The sequence below is a fragment of the Phoxinus phoxinus genome (assembly GCF_949152265.1).
Source record: "Phoxinus phoxinus genome assembly, chromosome: 3".
Taxonomy (NCBI): domain Eukaryota; kingdom Metazoa; phylum Chordata; class Actinopteri; order Cypriniformes; family Leuciscidae; genus Phoxinus; species Phoxinus phoxinus.
In genome coordinates, this window is record NC_136878.1 from 47,378,528 (window position 1) to 47,399,933 (window position 21,406).

Sequence of the window (21,406 nt, forward strand, 5' to 3'; positions counted from 1 at the left end):
ATTGTACTTTCACGATTGGTTGCTGATTAAGAGGAAATGCCCATATCTGGACCCGACAGCATTGTACAGGAGAGAGAGAGCTTCACAGCGGTGTGTGAGATTAAAGGAAGCAGACAGAGATCGCGGATCATGATGATTTATAACAGCAACTTTTGTTGAATTTCTGAGAAATCTACAGACGCAAATATAGAAAGTTAGTAAAATAAAGACTAAATGTGTATTTTGGACTTTTTTTCACCACACGTCTGAAAGAAGATGTTATTGAAGACAAATAGCCCAAAATCTCAAAATTGACCAGTGGAAAAAAATCTATGTTTTTGCCTGCCGCGTCTCGCCTTAAGGAAATTATATTTTATCTTGATTTGGTTTATACTTGCTTGTTGTGCTCGCTTGCGCCCTCTTGTGGGCAATACAGAACCTTTTTCCTCTAACATTAAGTTTTGCTTTTGGAATTCGAATTTTGCTAATATTTAAGAAAGAAATTCGGATGTAGCTTTTCAGCCATTTTGACAGTCCTAGCGCTCATGTTTGTTTTTTATCCGATAAGACGTGTATAAACTGTGATGGAAACACATTTACTGAATAAATCCCTTAATGCCTCAGCGTTAGCTGTGATTGGATAACTGGAGTAACCAGCGGCGAACCAATGGCGTCGCAGCGTCTCAAATGTTGGTTTGGTGTTTCTGAAAGTCGAAGTGTGTGATCAGAATGATGTGGTGTAATTCCCTCCAGATCGTCTCACGCGAGTGTGTTCCCGAACACCAGCATCCACACGCCAGAGAACACGACAGCGCTTACTGAGTTTCTCTGACCCTCGACACACACTCAGTTATGATGGAGGGAAACACAGCCGCATTAAAGCAACGTGCAGTTTATTACTGATATTCTGCTCCAGGTTCACAGGAAGTGATGAGTTTGTTCTCTTGAACACATGAGATCTTAACGCTGTTTTATTCACAAACGTCGTATGCGCTATTCTAATGTTGTGCATGAGCTAAATCCGCAGCTCGTGATGTGAACACAGCGTGATGTCTCCCGCAGGCACATGATCGTCCCCGAGAGAGAGGCTCTGTTTGCAGCGCTGGCCAATAACCTGGACATCATCAACCAGCAGAAGACGGTTCTGGACCGGTTGTCAGGTGACCTTCACAAGCTCAGACTCTACAGAGGAACATCAGGGTGGAGCTTCGCCAGCCAAACGCCCTCCACACCCTCAGAACAGAGGTGAACACACACACCTGCATTATCACACACACCCTCAGAACAGAGGTGAACACACACACCTGCATTATCACACACACCCTCAGAACAGAGGTGAACACACACCTGCATTATCACACACACCCTCAGAACAGAGGTGAACACACACCTGCATTATCACACACACCCTCAGAACAGAGGTGAACACACACCTGCATTATCACACACACACACTCAGAACAGAGGTGAACACACACACCTGCATTATCACACACACACTCAGAACAGAGGTGAACACACACCTGCATTATCACACACACACTCAGAACAGAGGTGAACACACACCTGCATTATCACACACACACTCAGAACAGAGGTGAACACACACCTGCATTATCACACACACACTCAGAACAGAGGTGAACACACACCTGCATTATCACACACACACTCAGAACAGAGGTGAACACACACCTGCATTATCACACACACACTCAGAACAGAGGTGAACACACACACCTGCATTATCACACACACACTCAGAACAGAGGTGAACACACACCTGCATTATCACACACACACTCAGAACAGAGGTGAACACACACCTGCATTATCACACACACACTCAGAACAGAGGTGAACACACACACCTGCATTATCACACACACACTCAGAACAGAGGTGAACACACACCTGCATTATCACACACACCCTCAGAACAGAGGTGAACACACACCTGCATTATCACACACACCCTCAGAACAGAGGTGAACACACACCTGCATTATCACACACACCCTCAGAACAGAGGTGAACACACACCTGCATTATCACACACACCCTCAGAACAGAGGTGAACACACACACCTGCATTATCACACACACACTCAGAACAGAGGTGAACACACACACCTGCATTATCACACACACCCTCAGAACAGAGGTGAACACACACCTGCATTATCACACACACCCTCAGAACAGAGGTGAACACACACACCTGCATTATCACACACACCCTCAGAACAGAGGTGAACACACACCTGCATTATCACACACACACTCAGAACAGAGGTGAACACACACACCTGCATTATCACACACACACTCAGAACAGAGGTGAACACACACCTGCATTATCACACACACACTCAGAACAGAGGTGAACACACACACCTGCATTATCACACACACACTCAGAACAGAGGTGAACACACACACCTGCATTATCACACACACCCTCAGAACAGAGGTTAACACACACACCTGCATTATCACACACACCCTCAGAACAGAGGTGAACACACACACCTGCATTATCACACACACACACTCAGAACAGAGGTGAACACACACACCTGCATTATCACACACACACACACACACTCAGAACAGAGGTGAACACACATCTGCATTATCACACACACCCTCAGAACAGAGGTGAACACACACACCTGCATTATCACACACACACACTCAGAACAGAGGTGAACACACACACCTGCATTATCACACACACACACTCAGAACAGAGGTGAACACACACACCTGCATTATCACACACACACACACTCAGAACAGAGGTGAACACACACCTGCATTATCACACACACACTCAGAACAGAGGTCAACACACACACCTGCATTATCACACACACACACACTCAGAACAGAGGTGAACACACACCTGCATTATCACACACACACTCAGAACAGAGGTGAACACACACACCTGCATTATCACACACACACTCAGAACAGAGGTGAACACACACACCTGCATTATCACACACACACACTCAGAACAGAGGTGAACACACACACCTGCATTATCACACACACACACTCAGAACAGAGGTGAACACACACACCTGCATTATCACACACACACACACTCAGAACAGAGGTGAACACACACCTGCATTATCACACACACACTCAGAACAGAGGTCAACACACACACCTGCATTATCACACACACACTCAGAACAGAGGTGAACACACACACCTGCATTATCACACACACCCTCAGAACAGAGGTGAACACACACACCTGCATTATCACACACACACCCTCAGAACAGAGGTGAACACACACACCTGCATTATCACACACACACTCAGAACAGAGGTGAACACACACACCTGCATTATCACACACACACACACTCAGAACAGAGGTGAACACACACCTGCATTATCACACACACCCTCAGAACAGAGGTGAACACACACACACCTGCATTATCACACACACACACTCAGAACAGAGGTGAACACACACACCTGCATTATCACACACACACTCAGAACAGAGGTGAACACACACCTGCATTATCACACACACACTCAGAACAGAGGTGAACACACACACCTGCATTATCACACACACACTCAGAACAGAGGTGAACACACACACCTGCATTATCACACACACACACTCAGAACAGAGGTGAACACACACACCTGCATTATCACACACACCCTCAGAACAGAGGTTAACACACACACCTGCATTATCACACACACCCTCAGAACAGAGGTGAACACACACACCTGCATTATCACACACACACTCAGAACAGAGGTGAACACACACACCTGCATTATCACACACACACTCAGAACAGAGGTGAACACACACCTGCATTATCACACACACCCTCAGAACAGAGGTGAACACACACACCTGCATTATCACACACACACACTCAGAACAGAGGTGAACACACACACCTGCATTATCACACACACACACTCAGAACAGAGGTGAACACACACACCTGCATTATCACACACACACACACTCAGAACAGAGGTGAACACACACCTGCATTATCACACACACACTCAGAACAGAGGTCAACACACACACCTGCATTATCACACACACACACACTCAGAACAGAGGTGAACACACATCTGCATTATCACACACACACACACTCAGAACAGAGGTCAACACACACACCTGCATTATCACACACACACACACTCAGAACAGAGGTGAACACACACACCTGCATTATCACACACACACTCAGAACAGAGGTGAACACAGACACCTGCATTATCACACACACACTCAGAACAGAGGTGAACACACACACCTGCATTATCACACACACACACTCAGAACAGAGGTGAACACACACACCTGCATTATCACACACACACACACACTCAGAACAGAGGTGAACACACACACCTGCATTATCACACACACACACACTCAGAACAGAGGTGAACACACACCTGCATTATCACACACACACTCAGAACAGAGGTCAACACACACACCTGCATTATCACACACACACTCAGAACAGAGGTGAACACACACACCTGCATTATCACACACACCCTCAGAACAGAGGTGAACACACACACCTGCATTATCACACACACACCCTCAGAACAGAGGTGAACACACACACCTGCATTATCACACACACACACTCAGAACAGAGGTGAACACACACACACCTGCATTATCACACACACACACACACTCAGAACAGAGGTGAACACACACCTGCATTATCACACACACCCTCAGAACAGAGGTGAACACACACACACCTGCATTATCACACACACACACTCAGAACAGAGGTGAACACACACACCTGCATTATCACACACACACTCAGAACAGAGGTGAACACACACCTGCATTATCACACACACACTCAGAACAGAGGTGAACACACACACCTGCATTATCACACACACACTCAGAACAGAGGTGAACAACACACACCTGCATTATCACACACACACTCAGAACAGAGGTGAACACACACACCTGCATTATCACACACACACTCAGAACAGAGGTGAACACACACACCTGCATTATCACACACACCCTCAGAACAGAGATGAACACACACACCTGCATTATCACACACACACACTCAGAACAGAGGTGAACACACACACCTGCATTATCACACACACACACACTCAGAACAGAGGTGAACACACACACCTGCATTATCACACACACACACTCAGAACAGAGGTGAACACACACACCTGCATTATCACACACACACTCAGAACAGAGGTGAACACACACACCTGCATTATCACACACACACTCAGAACAGAGGTGAACACACACACCTGCATTATCACACACACACACTCAGAACAGAGGTGAACACACACACCTGCATTATCACACACACACACTCAGAACAGAGGTGAACACACACCTGCATTATCACACACACACACTCAGAACAGAGGTGAACACACACACCTGCATTATCACACACACACACTCAGAACAGAGGTGAACACACACACCTGCATTATCACACACACACTCAGAACAGAGGTGAACACACACACCTGCATTATCACACACACACTCAGAACAGAGGTGAACACACACACCTGCATTATCACACACACACTCAGAACAGAGGTGAACACACACACCTGCATTATCACACACACACTCAGAACAGAGGTGAACACACACACCTGCATTATCACACACACACTCAGAACAGAGGTGAACACACACACCTGCATTATCACACACACACTCAGAACAGAGGTGAACACACACACCTGCATTATCACACACACACTCAGAACAGAGGTGAACACACACACCTGCATTATCACACACACACTCAGAACAGAGGTGAACACACACACCTGCATTATCACACACACACTCAGAACAGAGGTCAACACACACCTGCATTATCACACACACACTCAGAACAGAGGTGAACACACACACCTGCATTATCACACACACACTCAGAACAGAGGTGAACACACACACCTGCATTATCACACACACACTCAGAACAGAGGTGAACACACACACCTGCATTATCACACACACACTCAGAACAGAGGTGAACACACACACCTGCATTATCACACACACCCTCAGAACAGAGGTGAACACACACACCTGCATTATCACACACACCCTCAGAACAGAGGTGAACACACACACCTGCATTATCACACACACACTCAGAACAGAGGTGAACACACACACCTGCATTATCACACACACACACTCAGAACAGAGGTGAACACACACCTGCATTATCACACACACACTCAGAACAGAGGTGAACACACATCTGCATTATCACACACACACTCAGAACAGAGGTGAACACACACACCTGCATTATCACACACACACATTAAGAACAGAGGTGAACACACACACCTGCATTATCACACACACACTCAGAACAGAGGTGAACACACACACCTGCATTATCACACACACACTCAGAACAGAGGTGAACACACACCTGCATTATCACACACACACTCAGAACAGAGGTGAACACACACACCTGCATTATCACACACACACACTCAGAACAGAGGTGAACACACACACCTGCATTATCACACACACACTCAGAACAGAGGTGAACACACACACACCTGCATTATCACACACACACACACACTCAGAACAGAGGTGAACACACACCTGCATTATCACACACACCCTCAGAACAGAGGTGAACACACACACCTGCATTATCACACACACACACTCAGAACAGAGGTGAACACACACACCTGCATTATCACACACACACTCAGAACAGAGGTGAACACACACCTGCATTATCACACACACACTCAGAACAGAGGTGAACACACACACCTGCATTATCACACACACACTCAGAACAGAGGTGAACACACACCTGCATTATCACACACACCCTCAGAACAGAGGTGAACACACACACCTGCATTATCACACACACACACTCAGAACAGAGGTGAACACACACACCTGCATTATCACACACACACTCAGAACAGAGGTGAACACACACACCTGCATTATCACACACACCCTCAGAACAGAGGTGAACACACACACCTGCATTATCACACACACACACTCAGAACAGAGGTGAACACACACACCTGCATTATCACACACACCCTCAGAACAGAGGTGAACACACACACCTGCATTATCACACACACCCTCAGAACAGAGGTGAACACACACACCTGCATTATCACACACACCCTCAGAACAGAGGTGAACACACACACCTGCATTATCACACACACCCTCAGAACAGAGGTGAACACACACACCTGCATTATCACACACACCCTCAGAACAGAGGTGAACACACACACCTGCATTATCACACACACCCTCAGAACAGAGGTGAACACACACACCTGCATTATCACACACACCCTCAGAACAGAGGTGAACACACACACCTGCATTATCACACACACCCTCAGAACAGAGGTGAACACACACACCTGCATTATCACACACACCCTCAGAACAGAGGTGAACACACACACCTGCATTATCACACACACACTCAGAACAGAGGTGAACACACACACCTGCATTATCACACACACACTCAGAACAGAGGTGAACACACACACCTGCATTATCACACACACACACTCAGAACAGAGGTGAACACACACACCTGCATTATCACACACACACTCAGAACAGAGGTGAACACACACACCTGCATTATCACACACACACACTCAGAACAGAGGTGAACACACACACCTGCATTATCACACACACACACTCAGAACAGAGGTGAACACACACACCTGCATTATCACACACACACTCAGAACAGAGGTGAACACACACACCTGCATTATCACACACACCCTCAGAACAGAGGTGAACACACACACCTGCATTATCACACACACCCTCAGAACAGAGGTGAACACACACACCTGCATTATCACACACACCCTCAGAACAGAGGTGAACACACACACCTGCATTATCACACACACCCTCAGAACAGAGGTGAACACACACACCTGCATTATCACACACACCCTCAGAACAGAGGTGAACACACACACCTGCATTATCACACACACACACACTCAGAACAGAGGTGAACACACACACCTGCATTATCACACACACACACACACACACTCAGAACAGAGGTGAACACACACACCTGCATTATCACACACACACACACACACACTCAGAACAGAGGTGAACACACACACCTGCATTATCACACACACACACTCAGAACAGAGGTGAACACACACACCTGCATTATCACACACACACTCAGAACAGAGGTGAACACACACACCTGCATTATCACACACACACATTTATAACAGAGGTGAACACACACACCTGCATTATCACACACACACACTCAGAACAGAGGTGAACACACACCTGCATTATCACACACACACACTCAGAACAGAGGTGAACACACACACCTGCATTATCACACACACACACACTCAGAACAGAGGTGAACACACACACCTGCATTATCACACACACACTCAGAACAGAGGTGAACACACACACCTGCATTATCACACACACACTCAGAACAGAGGTGAACACACACACCTGCATTATCACACACACACTCAGAACAGAGGTGAACACACACACCTGCATTATCACACACACACACTCATAACAGAGGTGAACACACACACCTGCATTATCACACACACACTCAGAACAGAGGTGAACACACACACCTGCATTATCACACACACACTCAGAACAGAGGTGAACACACACACCTGCATTATCACACACACACTCAGAACAGAGGTGAACACACACACCTGCATTATCACACACACACTCAGAACAGAGGTGAACACACACCTGCATTATCACACACACACACTCAGAACAGAGGTGAACACACACCTGCATTATCACACACACACTCAGAACAGAGGTGAACACACACACCTGCATTATCACACACACACTCAGAACAGAGGTGAACACACACACCTGCATTATCACACACACACACTCAGAACAGAGGTGAACACACACACCTGCATTATCACACACACACTCAGAACAGAGGTGAACACACACACCTGCATTATCACACACACACTCAGAACAGAGGTGAACACACACACCTGCATTATCACACACACACACTCAGAACAGAGGTGAACACACACACCTGCATTATCACACACACACACACTCAGAACAGAGGTGAACACACATCTGCATTATCACACACACACTCAGAACAGAGGTGAACACACACACCTGCATTATCACACACACACATTAAGAACAGAGGTGAACACACACACCTGCATTATCACACACACACTCAGAACAGAGGTGAACACACACACCTGCATTATCACACACACACTCAGAACAGAGGTGAACACACATCTGCATTATCAAACACACACTCAGAACAGAGGTGAACACACACACCTGCATTATCACACACACACATTAAGAACAGAGGTGAACACACACACCTGCATTATCACACACACCCTCAGAACAGAGGTGAACACACACACCTGCATTATCACACACACACTCAGAACAGAGGTGAACACACACACCTGCATTATCACACACACACTCAGAACAGAGGTGAACACACACACCTGCATTATCACACACACACACACTCAGAACAGAGGTGAACACACACACCTGCATTATCACACACACACACACACTCAGAACAGAGGTGAACACACACACCTGCATTATCACACACACACTCAGAACAGAGGTGAACACACACACCTGCATTATCACACACACACTCAGAACAGAGGTGAACACACACACCTGCATTATCACACACACCCTCAGAACAGAGGTGAACACACACACCTGCATTATCACACACACCCTCAGAACAGAGGTGAACACACACACCTGCATTATCACACACACACTCAGAACAGAGGTAAACACACACCTGCATTATCACACACACCCTCAGAACAGAGGTGAACACACACACCTGCATTATCACACACACCCTCAGAACAGAGGTGAACACAGACACCGTACATATCACACACACCCTCAGAACAGAGGTGAACACACACACCTGCATTATCACACACACACACTCAGAACAGAGGTGAACACAGACACCGTACATATCACACACACCCTCAGAACAGAGGTGAACACACACACCTGCATTATCACACACACCCTCAGAACAGAGGTGAACACACACACCTGCATTATCACACACACCCTCAGAACAGAGGTGAACACACACACCTGCATTATCACACACACCCTCAGAACAGAGGTGAACACAGACACCGTACATATCACACACACCCTCAGAACAGAGGTGAACACACACACCTGCATTATCACACACACCCTCAGAACAGAGGTGAACACACACACACCTGCATTATCACACACACACTCAGAACAGAGGTGAACACAGACACCGTACATATCACACACACCCTCAGAACAGAGGTGAACACACACACCTGCATTATCACACACACACTCAGAACAGAGGTGAACACACACACCGTACATATCACACACACACTCAGAACAGAGGTGAACACACACACCTGCATTATCACACACACACACACTCAGAACAGAGGTGAACACACACACCTGCATTATCACACACACACACTCAGAACAGAGGTGAACACACACACCTGCATTATCACACACACACACACTCAGAACAGAGGTGAACACACACACCTGCATTATCACACACACACACTCAGAACAGAGGTGAACACACACACCTGCATTATCACACACACACTCAGAACAGAGGTGAACACACACACCTGCATTATCACACACACACTCAGAACAGAGGTGAACACAGACACCTGCATTATCACACACACCCTCAGAACAGAGGTGAACACACACACCTGCATTATCACACACACCCTCAGAACAGAGGTGAACACACACGCCTGCATTATCACACACACACTCAGAACAGAGGTGAACACACACACCTGCATTATCACACACACCCTCAGAACAGAGGTGAACACACACCTGCATTATCACACACACACTCAGAACAGAGGTGAACACACACACCTGCATTATCACACACACCCTCAGAACAGAGGTGAACACACACCTGCATTATCACACACACACTCAGAACAGAGGTGAACACACACACCGTACATATCACACACACCGCTGGTTACACTGCAAAAAATACTTTTCTTACTCAGTGTGTGTGTCGTGTTTCCAGTCCAAATATAAAAAAATACTTAAATCAAGATGCATTTACTAAAGTAGTGAAATGCCATACGATATTATGTCTTGTTTTCTGGGGAAATAAATCAAAATTAAGTGATTTGTTGCTTTAAAAAACGCAAAATGATCTGCCAACGGGGTGAGAAAAATAATCTTAATTCAAACAGAAACGAGATCATTTTTCTCACCCCGTTAGTAGATCACTTTGCGTTTTTTAAAGCAAAAAATCACTTAATTTTGATTTATTTCCCCAGAAAACAAGACATAATATCGTATGGCATTTCACTACTTTAGTAAATGCATCTTGATTTAAGTATTTTTTGCGGTGCATTGATGTTATTGTACTACAGTACCTCCACAAGATGCTGTTAAAATGGTCACATGTACAGTAGGGTTGTGCGATATCACGATTGAGGATAACCCTCCACATGCAGGGATTATGATGTACAGTGTGGCACTGCTGCTGTTTTCCATATTCTAAGAACTAATGCACATGAAATATTGATTTCAGTCCAAGACCTGAGGACTTGTCACACTTGAACCACTAAAACCACTAGTTTAATGACATTTTTAAATCAGTTTCTCACTAAATGAACCATGAGGATGTACAGCGCTGTGTGTCGTCATGTACGAGGGTTCTCATGCTTCTGTGTGTTGTGCAGTCTGGACCGTGAGCTGGAGAGTCTGAAGGAAGCTCTTCTGAAGGCCAGTCTGGAGACGGCACCCAAAACTCAGGACAAATCACCATGTAAGAGTCGCAGGATTGATGAGACCATGTCAAGCCGCCTCCATCTCGTGTCTAAAGCCGTGTTTCCACCGTAATTACCGGAACAATTTGTCCCAGGAAACCCCCCCGAGCGTGTGTATCGTGGAGAAGTCACGGCTGAAGGGCGTTGTTCGGCTCGACGCGAAGCGGAGTAACCTCGCGATACAGCACTAGCCTCGGTTCCTTATTGCTTTTATAAAATGGTTACCACACAATAAAAATATTAAAGGCGAAAAATCTGTATCTATGCAACTTTCATGAAGCACAATCACTAAAAGCCTTCCTTCCGCTGGAAAAAATAGTCCCTGACCGTAAACAGCAACAGAAGTTACACACATTATTTCGCCACTAGATGGCGGCAGAGACTGTGTTTATGAGCGAGTCAGTCAGTAGAGAAGACTTTTAGTTGAAAGGACTCAAACTTGTGATCACGGAGAAGAAGACGCGACTGACAGATGACTATAGGCACGGGGTATAACCCTTAACTGTTAACAGGACAAGATATCGCATTTATTATGAATAAAGGACTGACCTGAAGGAAAATGCGATGTCTACTGTAAATGCAGGAACACTCGCTTACTCGATCTCTCACAATACTCTACTATGAACAATATCGATCAAACGTGTTTGCGTTGCTAAGAGCGGTTGCTAGGGGTGTTGTGTAGTGATGCATAGCCGTGTTGTGTAGGGTGTTTCAATCAGAATCAAGGATTGGAACTAACCGTTTTATAAAAGCTTAATAAAGCCTGTGTTAAAAGAATTGTTCACTTTGAAATTAAATGTTGGTGTGTTTTATCTTACCTGAAGTGCATCCAAGATGTCGGTGTCTTTGTCTCCGCAGGAGTTTCAATTTTGATATTTTTAGATCAAACCGTTCTTGTCTGTCAGTCATATAATGCAGGTCTATAGGCACTGTCTCCAAAAGCATGCAGAGAAAAGTCCACATTACACAATTCCCCATCGTAAGTGCACATTGATGGCCTAAGACACGAAACGAGCGGTTTGTGTGATAAAACCAACAGTATTTATATTGTTTTTACCTCTTTTACACAACCACGTCCATCTGATCTGTTTACTTAGTCGCCGGAATGCTCCGGAAGTGATCTCCCGGATGAGTTCGCGCGAGCTTACGTAAATGTATTTTTTTACATCGGTTTAAACATCCCGGATAAGCGCACACTAGGACCATTTCTATTAGCCGTCCTACAATCTCTGTTCTGTGCATAGGCTCTGGTGTAAACAATGAGTGACGTACACGCGCGAGAGAGAGACCACTTCCGGCGCTCTACGGCGCTTGCGCAGACTAAGTAAACCGATCAGATGGACGTGGTTGTGTAAAAGAGATAAAAACGATATAAATACTGTTGGTTTTCTCACACAAACCGCTTGTTTCTTGTCTTAGGCCATCAGTGTGCACTTACGATGGGGAATTGACCGTTCGCAAAAGCCACGCCCCTTAGTTATTGTTACTACGCCCGTCAAACAATTGAGAACCATAGCCATGGCTGGGTTGAGCTCCACACATTAAGTGATTGGTTTTGGAGTAATGCAGCAGACATATCCTCCAGGGCACGACAGAACGTATAGACAGAATAGCGCACGGGAGCACATGCACAAAACAGTTTTGTAAAATTATATATCAATCATTTTTATTTGATCATATATCATTTTACAAAACTGTTTTGCGCATGTGCTCCCGCGCGCGCTATTTCAGTCACAACACTGCAATCAGAGGACGCGCTGAAACCATCAACTCTCGATGCGGTTCTCTTCATTCATAACTCGTAGCCGACTGACTGAGAAGGATATATTTGTGTAAATAGTTGTGCAACTGCGCGAACTTTGTTTTGAAGTTTAATGCTTGAGTTCCAGAGGAATTTGTGACTGTGTTCCTGTTCAACCACATCAACGTTTCGTAATTAAGTTAGTAAGTCCGTGCTTTTCTCTTTTTTTCCTCTTGTTTGCTGACTGATGAGGGGCCGCAGTGAAACGGTGTTTGTACATGTAGCCTATTTTTTAATAATAGTTGAAAGCAATCATAAAATACAGCAAGTTTTAAGCCCGTGCAGACCCCACTGCCATAGGCGCATCGTTTCACTATCTTGCTGAAATCGGAATGTTTGACGGAGGTCCTTCTCCTTAGTTACAGTTGCTGAGCTAGGATTGGACGAGAACCGTTAGAGGGCGGGGTTTTGCGAACGGTCAATTGTGTAATGTGGACTTTTCTCTGCATGCTTTTGGAGACAGTGCCTATAGACCTGCATTTTATGACTGACAGACAAGAACGGTTTGACCTAAAAATATCAAAATGTAAACTACTGCGGAGACAAAGACACCGACATCTTGGATGCACTTCAGGTAAGATAAAACATACCAACATTTCATTTCAAAGTGAACTATCCCTTTAATAAAGTGAAAGCCCCTTTAGTTCCTCCAAAAGGAGTTCGTAGAACTAAATTAGATCCTGATTCCTGTGGTGGAAACACACGAGTACCGGCCCAGAGTCCCTCGTTCCTGCGGTGGAAACACGGCTTAACATGTCAGTCTGAATGACCCATGCCATTAGAATCATGAGTGAGATGTTGATGTGTGTGTGTGTGTGTGTGTGCAGCTAAAATGACCCCAGCCAAGCAGTCTCAGCTGAGGAACTTCTTGTCGAAGAGACAGACTCCACCGGTTCGCTCCACGGCTCCAGGTACGCATCACGCCTGTGTTTTCCTGAAGTCTGCTGTGTTTTGTGTGCTTAAAATAGTAAGCATTCATATTAGTAAGCTAACCCTTGTGCATCAATTTAAAAAAGTTACACATGGGTACATAGAGGACAAAAAACTGTCATAAAAATGTGAGTTGGTCTCATTTTAAAGAAGACCCATGGCAGATAATTGCTGAAGTAAAAAAAAAATAAAAAAGTAATTCCAAAAATAAGTTTATATAGGTTTAAGTTTATGAAAATGTGTATAACACACATACCAACCACACTCTGACATCCATACCAACACACCCACACAATTATCGTTGCATAATTTATCCAGTTGGCTCTATAATATGCATAAGCAGAAAACAGGAATAAAGCGAGTGTTTGCTTTATAGGCCAAACCTGAGAAAATGTAAACTTTGAAGCCTTGCCAACATCTTAACAAAGATCGCATCATTTTATAGATATAAACGGCCCTGAGATTAAAAATGACAGTTGTAATGGGTTTCAATGGGGACATGTTTGTCCAAAAGGCGCTGAGAGGAAATATTTTGTGTTACTAGTGCACAATAGATTTGTTAAAGGAAATGGCGGTGAAATAGTAAAATTCCAATAGAAATACACACTTGTACCAAATGTTATGCAGTTAGCATTAACACCGGCAAAGTTATCAAAAAAACACAACTGAAAAAGACAATGTCCATAAGGACACACAAGGGTTGTATTACTGTGACTGTGTCAGTGTCTGTCAATCTCATTAAAGGGTTAAAGTACTCACTGAGTGTTTGATTTGTTCATGTATTAGTGTGTCTGTGTCTCTCAAACTCATTAAAACGAGCAAATTCACATAATTTGAGTTGAGTTGATCCCAGTTCTCTGTGTCCCGCTCCTCAGCCAACCTGTCGCGGTCCGCGTTCCTGTGTCCTCAGTTCTACGAGGATCTGGACGAGTTGAGCTCGAGCTCGTCTCTGTCTCAGGTTCTGGAGGCCGAGGACGCGCTGGCGCTGGCCGAGGACGGGGACGAGCCGGTTCTGATGCCCAGCGTCCCGAGACACCCGACCGTGGTCCGAACGCCCTCCATACAGCCGGGCTTCAGTCCCAGTCCCTTCAGCCGAGTCCCGATCATCAGCGGCGGTGAGGCCCGATCACAGCACGCCTGACCTTACACCGCTCACATGATCACAGCTAAACCGCTATACCTTAGAAAATATTAACCTAATAATGCGTGTTCTTAATAATTTACAGTCAAATCTTCAACATAAGAAAATATAAACCTAATGCAAATAGCGCGTCAGGCGCGAGTGATTTCAATGTTAAGTCAATGCAAACACGAGTTATGCGCGTATAAAATTCCTGCGGCGCGAATGAGGCGTAGAGTGCGGCGCGGTCAAGTTCGCGCGAATTGAGCGTCTGCCGTGTTAAGCGCAAACTATTTTATGTTGTGCATTCACGCGTTTGACGCGAATTCGCGTCTGCCGCCCGAGTTGAAAAATCTGAATTTCTGCGTCAATTCGCGCCGCGTTAACCAATCAGGAGCCGGCTTGCTGCTGTCACGTGGTGAAGTGACGTGATAAACGGGGACAGGACCGCTTTTCAGATTATAATGTCATTTTAAATGTTTGGCCTCAATAACTTATTTTGTAATGACTAAATGCCCGCGTGAAAGAAGGAATGACATTGTTCAGATGTGAACTATGAATGTGACGCTGAACACTTGCAGTCATAGGCTACATTTCTGAATGAGATGAAGAAAAACTCACATAATTAAAGAAGTCGTTTGACCGACGTTATAACGAGTCATTACTGTATTTTAACTTATATGTTTCATATAATAGAGCCGAAGCTATAGATTGTGAATTTAAACATGTCTCGTTCACCAGCGGCAGACGTCAGGAGGACTAGCCGAGTTGCGGCGGCTCCAGCGGGTTACATGAGCGCTGAGCGCCCGCTGATCGCCTGGATCTCACGACTCCGAAACGTCAGATCTACTGTTTTAAATAGGCGCTATCTTTATAAACAAACCACAGATTTGAGCTTTAAACAACTACATTCTCGACTGAACAACTCTTAAAACTACATTTTATTCGCGTCCGGTGTGAACGCACAGTAATAATGCGTGTTATTTGTAATTTACAGTCAAATCTTCAACATTTCTCACATTATCAGGTTATTCGCTATAGTTTAGAAAACGCCAATGGTAATAAAACATGAGCAGAATTCAGTTGATATTTGACAGGTTTTGTCCGTCCTTCCTTTAGACTGTCTCACACACACACACACAAACACACACACACACACTTCTGTTAGACTGTCTCACACATGAATTATGTTGAATATCTGTCAGCTGGTAAATTTAACTACACAATTAGATAATACCAGTTTAGCTCGACCACTGACCAAGCAATTAGAGATTGACCGATATATCGGTTTACCGAGATTTAAGCATTTTCTCATAATCGGGTATCGGTTTTGTAATATCGGATTCACCGATAAACGGCGCCATCTTGTGGGCGTTTTGAGAATTCCACCATTGCAGCAGCGCGTCTGAGGAGAGACGAGATCACAACTGCGTGCACAGCACAGGTAAAGTAGGCTATATGTGGGCCTACTAGTGTTGTCACGATACTAGAATTTCTAACTTCGATACGATACCTTGAAAAATATCGATATTCGATACCATTTTCGATACCACAGAGAAAAAAACTGCCACAATATTAAGGGGGTATTTTTTCTATTTAAAGCTAAATATAACAAGTCTAGAACATGACAATGAGATATATTTTACATGAACAAAAATGTCCTGAGTTCTATCTGTTAATATTTTTTAATTGGACCAGGGGTAACATGACCCGTTGTATTTGTGTAACCTACTGTTATCAAAGATTAAAATATAGCCTACTGTAGTAGGCCAAAACTGTTTTTTTTGCTTTTTACTGTAAAAAAGCACTCAACAGTATCAAATTGGAGGATAGAGTGTCAGTAATGTATAATAATAAGATTAAACATTCAATTTTCAGTTAAAGGCATTTCATTATTGAATTCAGAGATGCCATTGTCTAGCTGTTTAGTTTAATTCATATCTGTGTAATCAAATTGATGATAATCGCTAAAGAAGGCAAATTGCAGAATTAAATAATAATTTTCTGAATAAAGTTAAATAGGCACAAGTTAATTTACATTTGACCACAGTTAAAATATTTAGGCTACTTGTCGGATTCCTCAGTCAGATTATGTTAACTTTAAGAATTACGGTGAAAAAACGAGACAACACAGACTCATATCAACAACAATACTAGGCCACCTTGGTTAATGTTTCAGAAAAGTTAAAATGAGAAGAGTTACAGTGTTTCGTTTAGGATTTTTTTTAGCAGTGGGGAAAGGTCTGTCCAAACAACAAACACCCCTGATGCGTAGCGTAGCCTATGCTTGCTAAATGGTACCCCTGGAGCCTGTTCCTTAAGTGTGTTTACACCTATAAAATAATTTAAAAAAATGAGTGATGTGAGGGATTATTGATTGTCAAACAATCTTTTGGGTGCCCGCAGCCCGCTCGCAGTGTGTAGCGCGTGTCCACGCTATTCTCCGACTCCGACATGCCCGCTCGCGGTGTGTAGCGCGTGTCCACGCTATTCTCCGACTCCGACATGCCCGCTCGCAGTGTGTAGCGCGTGTCCACGCTATTCTCCGACTCCGACATGCCCGCTCGCAGTGTGTAGCGCGTGTCCACGCTATTCTCCGACTCCGACATGCCCGCTCGCAGTGTGTAGCGCGTGTCCACGCTATTCTCCGACTCCGACATGCCCGCTCGCAGTGTGTAGCGCGTGTCCACGCTATTCTCCGACTCCGACATGCCCGCTCGCAGTGTGTAGCGCGTGTCCACGCTATTCTCCGACTCCGACATGCCCGCTCGCAGTGTGTAGCGCGTGTCCACGCTATTCTCCGACTCCGACATGCCCGCTCGCAGTGTGTAGCGCGTGTCCACGCTATTCTCCGACTCCGACATGCCCGCTCGCAGTGTGTAGCGCGTGTCCACGCTATTCTCCGACTCCGACATGCCCGCTCGCGGTGTGTAGCGCGTGTCCACGCTATTCTCCGACTCCGACATGCCCGCTCGCAGTGTGTAGCGCGTGTCCACGCTATTCTCCGACTCCGACATGCCCGCTCGCAGTGTGTAGCGCGTGTCCACGCTATTCTCCGACTCCGACATGCCCGCTCGCAGTGTGTAGCGCGTGTCCACGCTATTCTCCGACTCCGACATGCCCGCTCGCGGTGTGAAGCGCGTGTCCACGCTATTCTCCGACTCCGACATGCCCGCTCGCAGTGTGTAGCGCGTGTCCACGCTATTCTCCGACTCCGACATGCCCGCTCGCGGTGTGAAGCGCGTGTCCACGCTATTCTCCGACTCCGACATGCCCGCTCGCGGTGTGAAGCGCGTGTCCACGCTATTCTCCGACTCCGACATGCCCGCTCGCAGTGTGTAGCGCGTGTCCACGCTATTCTCCGACTCCGACATGCCCGCTCGCAGTGTGTAGCGCGTGTCCACGCTATTCTCCGACTCCGACATGCCCGCTCGCGGTGTGTAGCGCGTGTCCACGCTATTCTCCGACTCCGACATGCCCGCTCGCAGTGTGTAGCGCGTGTCCACGCTATTCTCCGACTCCGACATGCCCGCTCGCAGTGTGTAGCGCGTGTCCACGCTATTCTCCGACTCCGACATGCCCGCTCGCAGTGTGTAGCGCGTGTCCACGCTATTCTCCGACTCCGACATGCCCGCTCGCAGTGTGTAGCGCGTGTCCACGCTATTCTCCGACTCCGACATGCCCGCTCGCAGTGTGTAGCGCGTGTCCACGCTATTCTCCGACTCCGACATGCCCGCTCGCGGTGTGTAGCGCGTGTCCACGCTATTCTCCGACTCCGACATGCCCGCTCGCAGTGTGTAGCGCGTGTCCACGCTATTCTCCGACTCCGACATGCCCGCTCGCGGTGTGTAGCGCGTGTCCACGCTATTCTCCGACTCCGACATGCCCGCTCGCGGTGTGTAGCGCGTGTCCACGCTATTCTCCGACTCCGACATGCCCGCTCGCGGTGTGTAGCGCGTGTCCACGCTATTCTCCGACTCCGACATGCCCGCTCGCAGTGTGTAGCGCGTGTCCACGCTATTCTCCGACTCCGACATGCCCGCTCGCGGTGTGAAGCGCGTGTCCACGCTATTCTCCGACTCCGACATGCCCGCTCGCAGTGTGTAGCGCGTGTCCACGCTATTCTCCGACTCCGACATGCCCGCTCGCGGTGTGTAGCGCGTGTCCACGCTATTCTCCGACTCCGACATGCCCGCTCGCAGTGTGTAGCGCGTGTCCACGCTATTCTCCGACTCCGACATGCCCGCTCGCGGTGTGTAGCGCGTGTCCACGCTATTCTCCGACTCCGACATGCCCGCTCGCGGTGTGTAGCGCGTGTCCACGCTATTCTCCGACTCCGACATGCCCGCTCGCAGTGTGTAGCGCGTGTCCACGCTATTCTCCGACTCCGACATGCCCGCTCGCGGTGTGTAGCGCGTGTCCACGCTATTCTCCGACTCCGACATGCCCGCTCGCAGTGTGTAGCGCGTGTCCACGCTATTCTCCGACTCCGACATGCCCGCTCGCAGTGTGTAGCGCGTGTCCACGCTATTCTCCGACTCCGACATGCCCGCTCGCAGTGTGTAGCGCGTGTCCACGCTATTCTCCGACTCCGACATGCCCGCTCGCGGTGTGTTTTTACGCGTGTCCGCGCTATTCTCCGACATGCCCGCTCGCGGTGTGTTTTTACGCGTGTCCGCGCTATTCTCCGACATGCCCGCTCGCGGTGTTCTTTATCAATCAACCAAAGCCGGTCGCGGGGGCGCCGCCCTCGCCATCTTTCCATTCACTTCACTTTTGCTATTTAACCAGAGCGAATGAGACGAGTGCGTCACGTGTGGTGTTTGTCAACGCGCCTTTGGGGAGAAGTGAAAGTGAAAGCTTGGCTAGTATCGATACTTCGGGAAATTAGTATTGGTACCGTTCAGATATTTCAGTATCGATATTTATCGAAATATCGATATTTTTGACAACACTAGGGCCTACTACTTGCTTTGCTTTAATTATTCAACTTTATTTAACATAACAGACATTAATGCACAAATGAGATTTGAGACATAAATGTAGTTTATTTATGCAGCTTGGTCACGTAGCCTAATCCGTCGTGTCCTGTCTTAATAAAGACGTAACTTTAATAAAGACGTAAATATGATGATCAGGAACGCTCGAGCACTGCATGAAACTTAACAAGATTCACTTGTGTAAAACACCCTCAATTATATTAGCATTTACTACATAACCATTATTTTGCTAATACACAGCTAAATAAATACAGCTCTGTGGAAATGAATGATTAATTATCTGCACGAGCGATCGCAGTCGAGTGTGGTTCTGTGTAAATGCAGATGAACCGCGCTCTGTCAGTGGGCTAGACCGACAAAACATCATTAATAACTCTGAGAACATATGGTTGAGAAATGCAGTGATGTGTGTGTGGTTTGTTTATTACTTTCCTGACAATGTATTATTCCAGCGAATATTATTCCTCACTCTTAAGCCTATTAAACGGCACATAAACCTTATAAAACTGT

The 21,406-nt window shown here is 46.3% G+C and overlaps 1 protein-coding gene across 2 annotated transcripts in view; it reads left to right on the plus strand.

Moving 5' to 3' along the window:
• Positions 1-21,406, plus strand: part of nup214 (nucleoporin 214) — an 81,833-nt gene that overhangs the window by 25,944 nt on the left and 34,483 nt on the right. For both annotated transcript variants that reach the window (XM_079608697.1, XM_079608698.1), the window contains exons 19-22: positions 1,042-1,224; positions 11,959-12,044; positions 14,674-14,757; positions 15,652-15,891. In XM_079608697.1, coding sequence (XP_079464823.1) covers positions 1,042-1,224; positions 11,959-12,044; positions 14,674-14,757; positions 15,652-15,891 — 593 coding nt within the window. The remainder of the gene's footprint in view (positions 1-1,041; positions 1,225-11,958; positions 12,045-14,673; positions 14,758-15,651; positions 15,892-21,406) is intronic.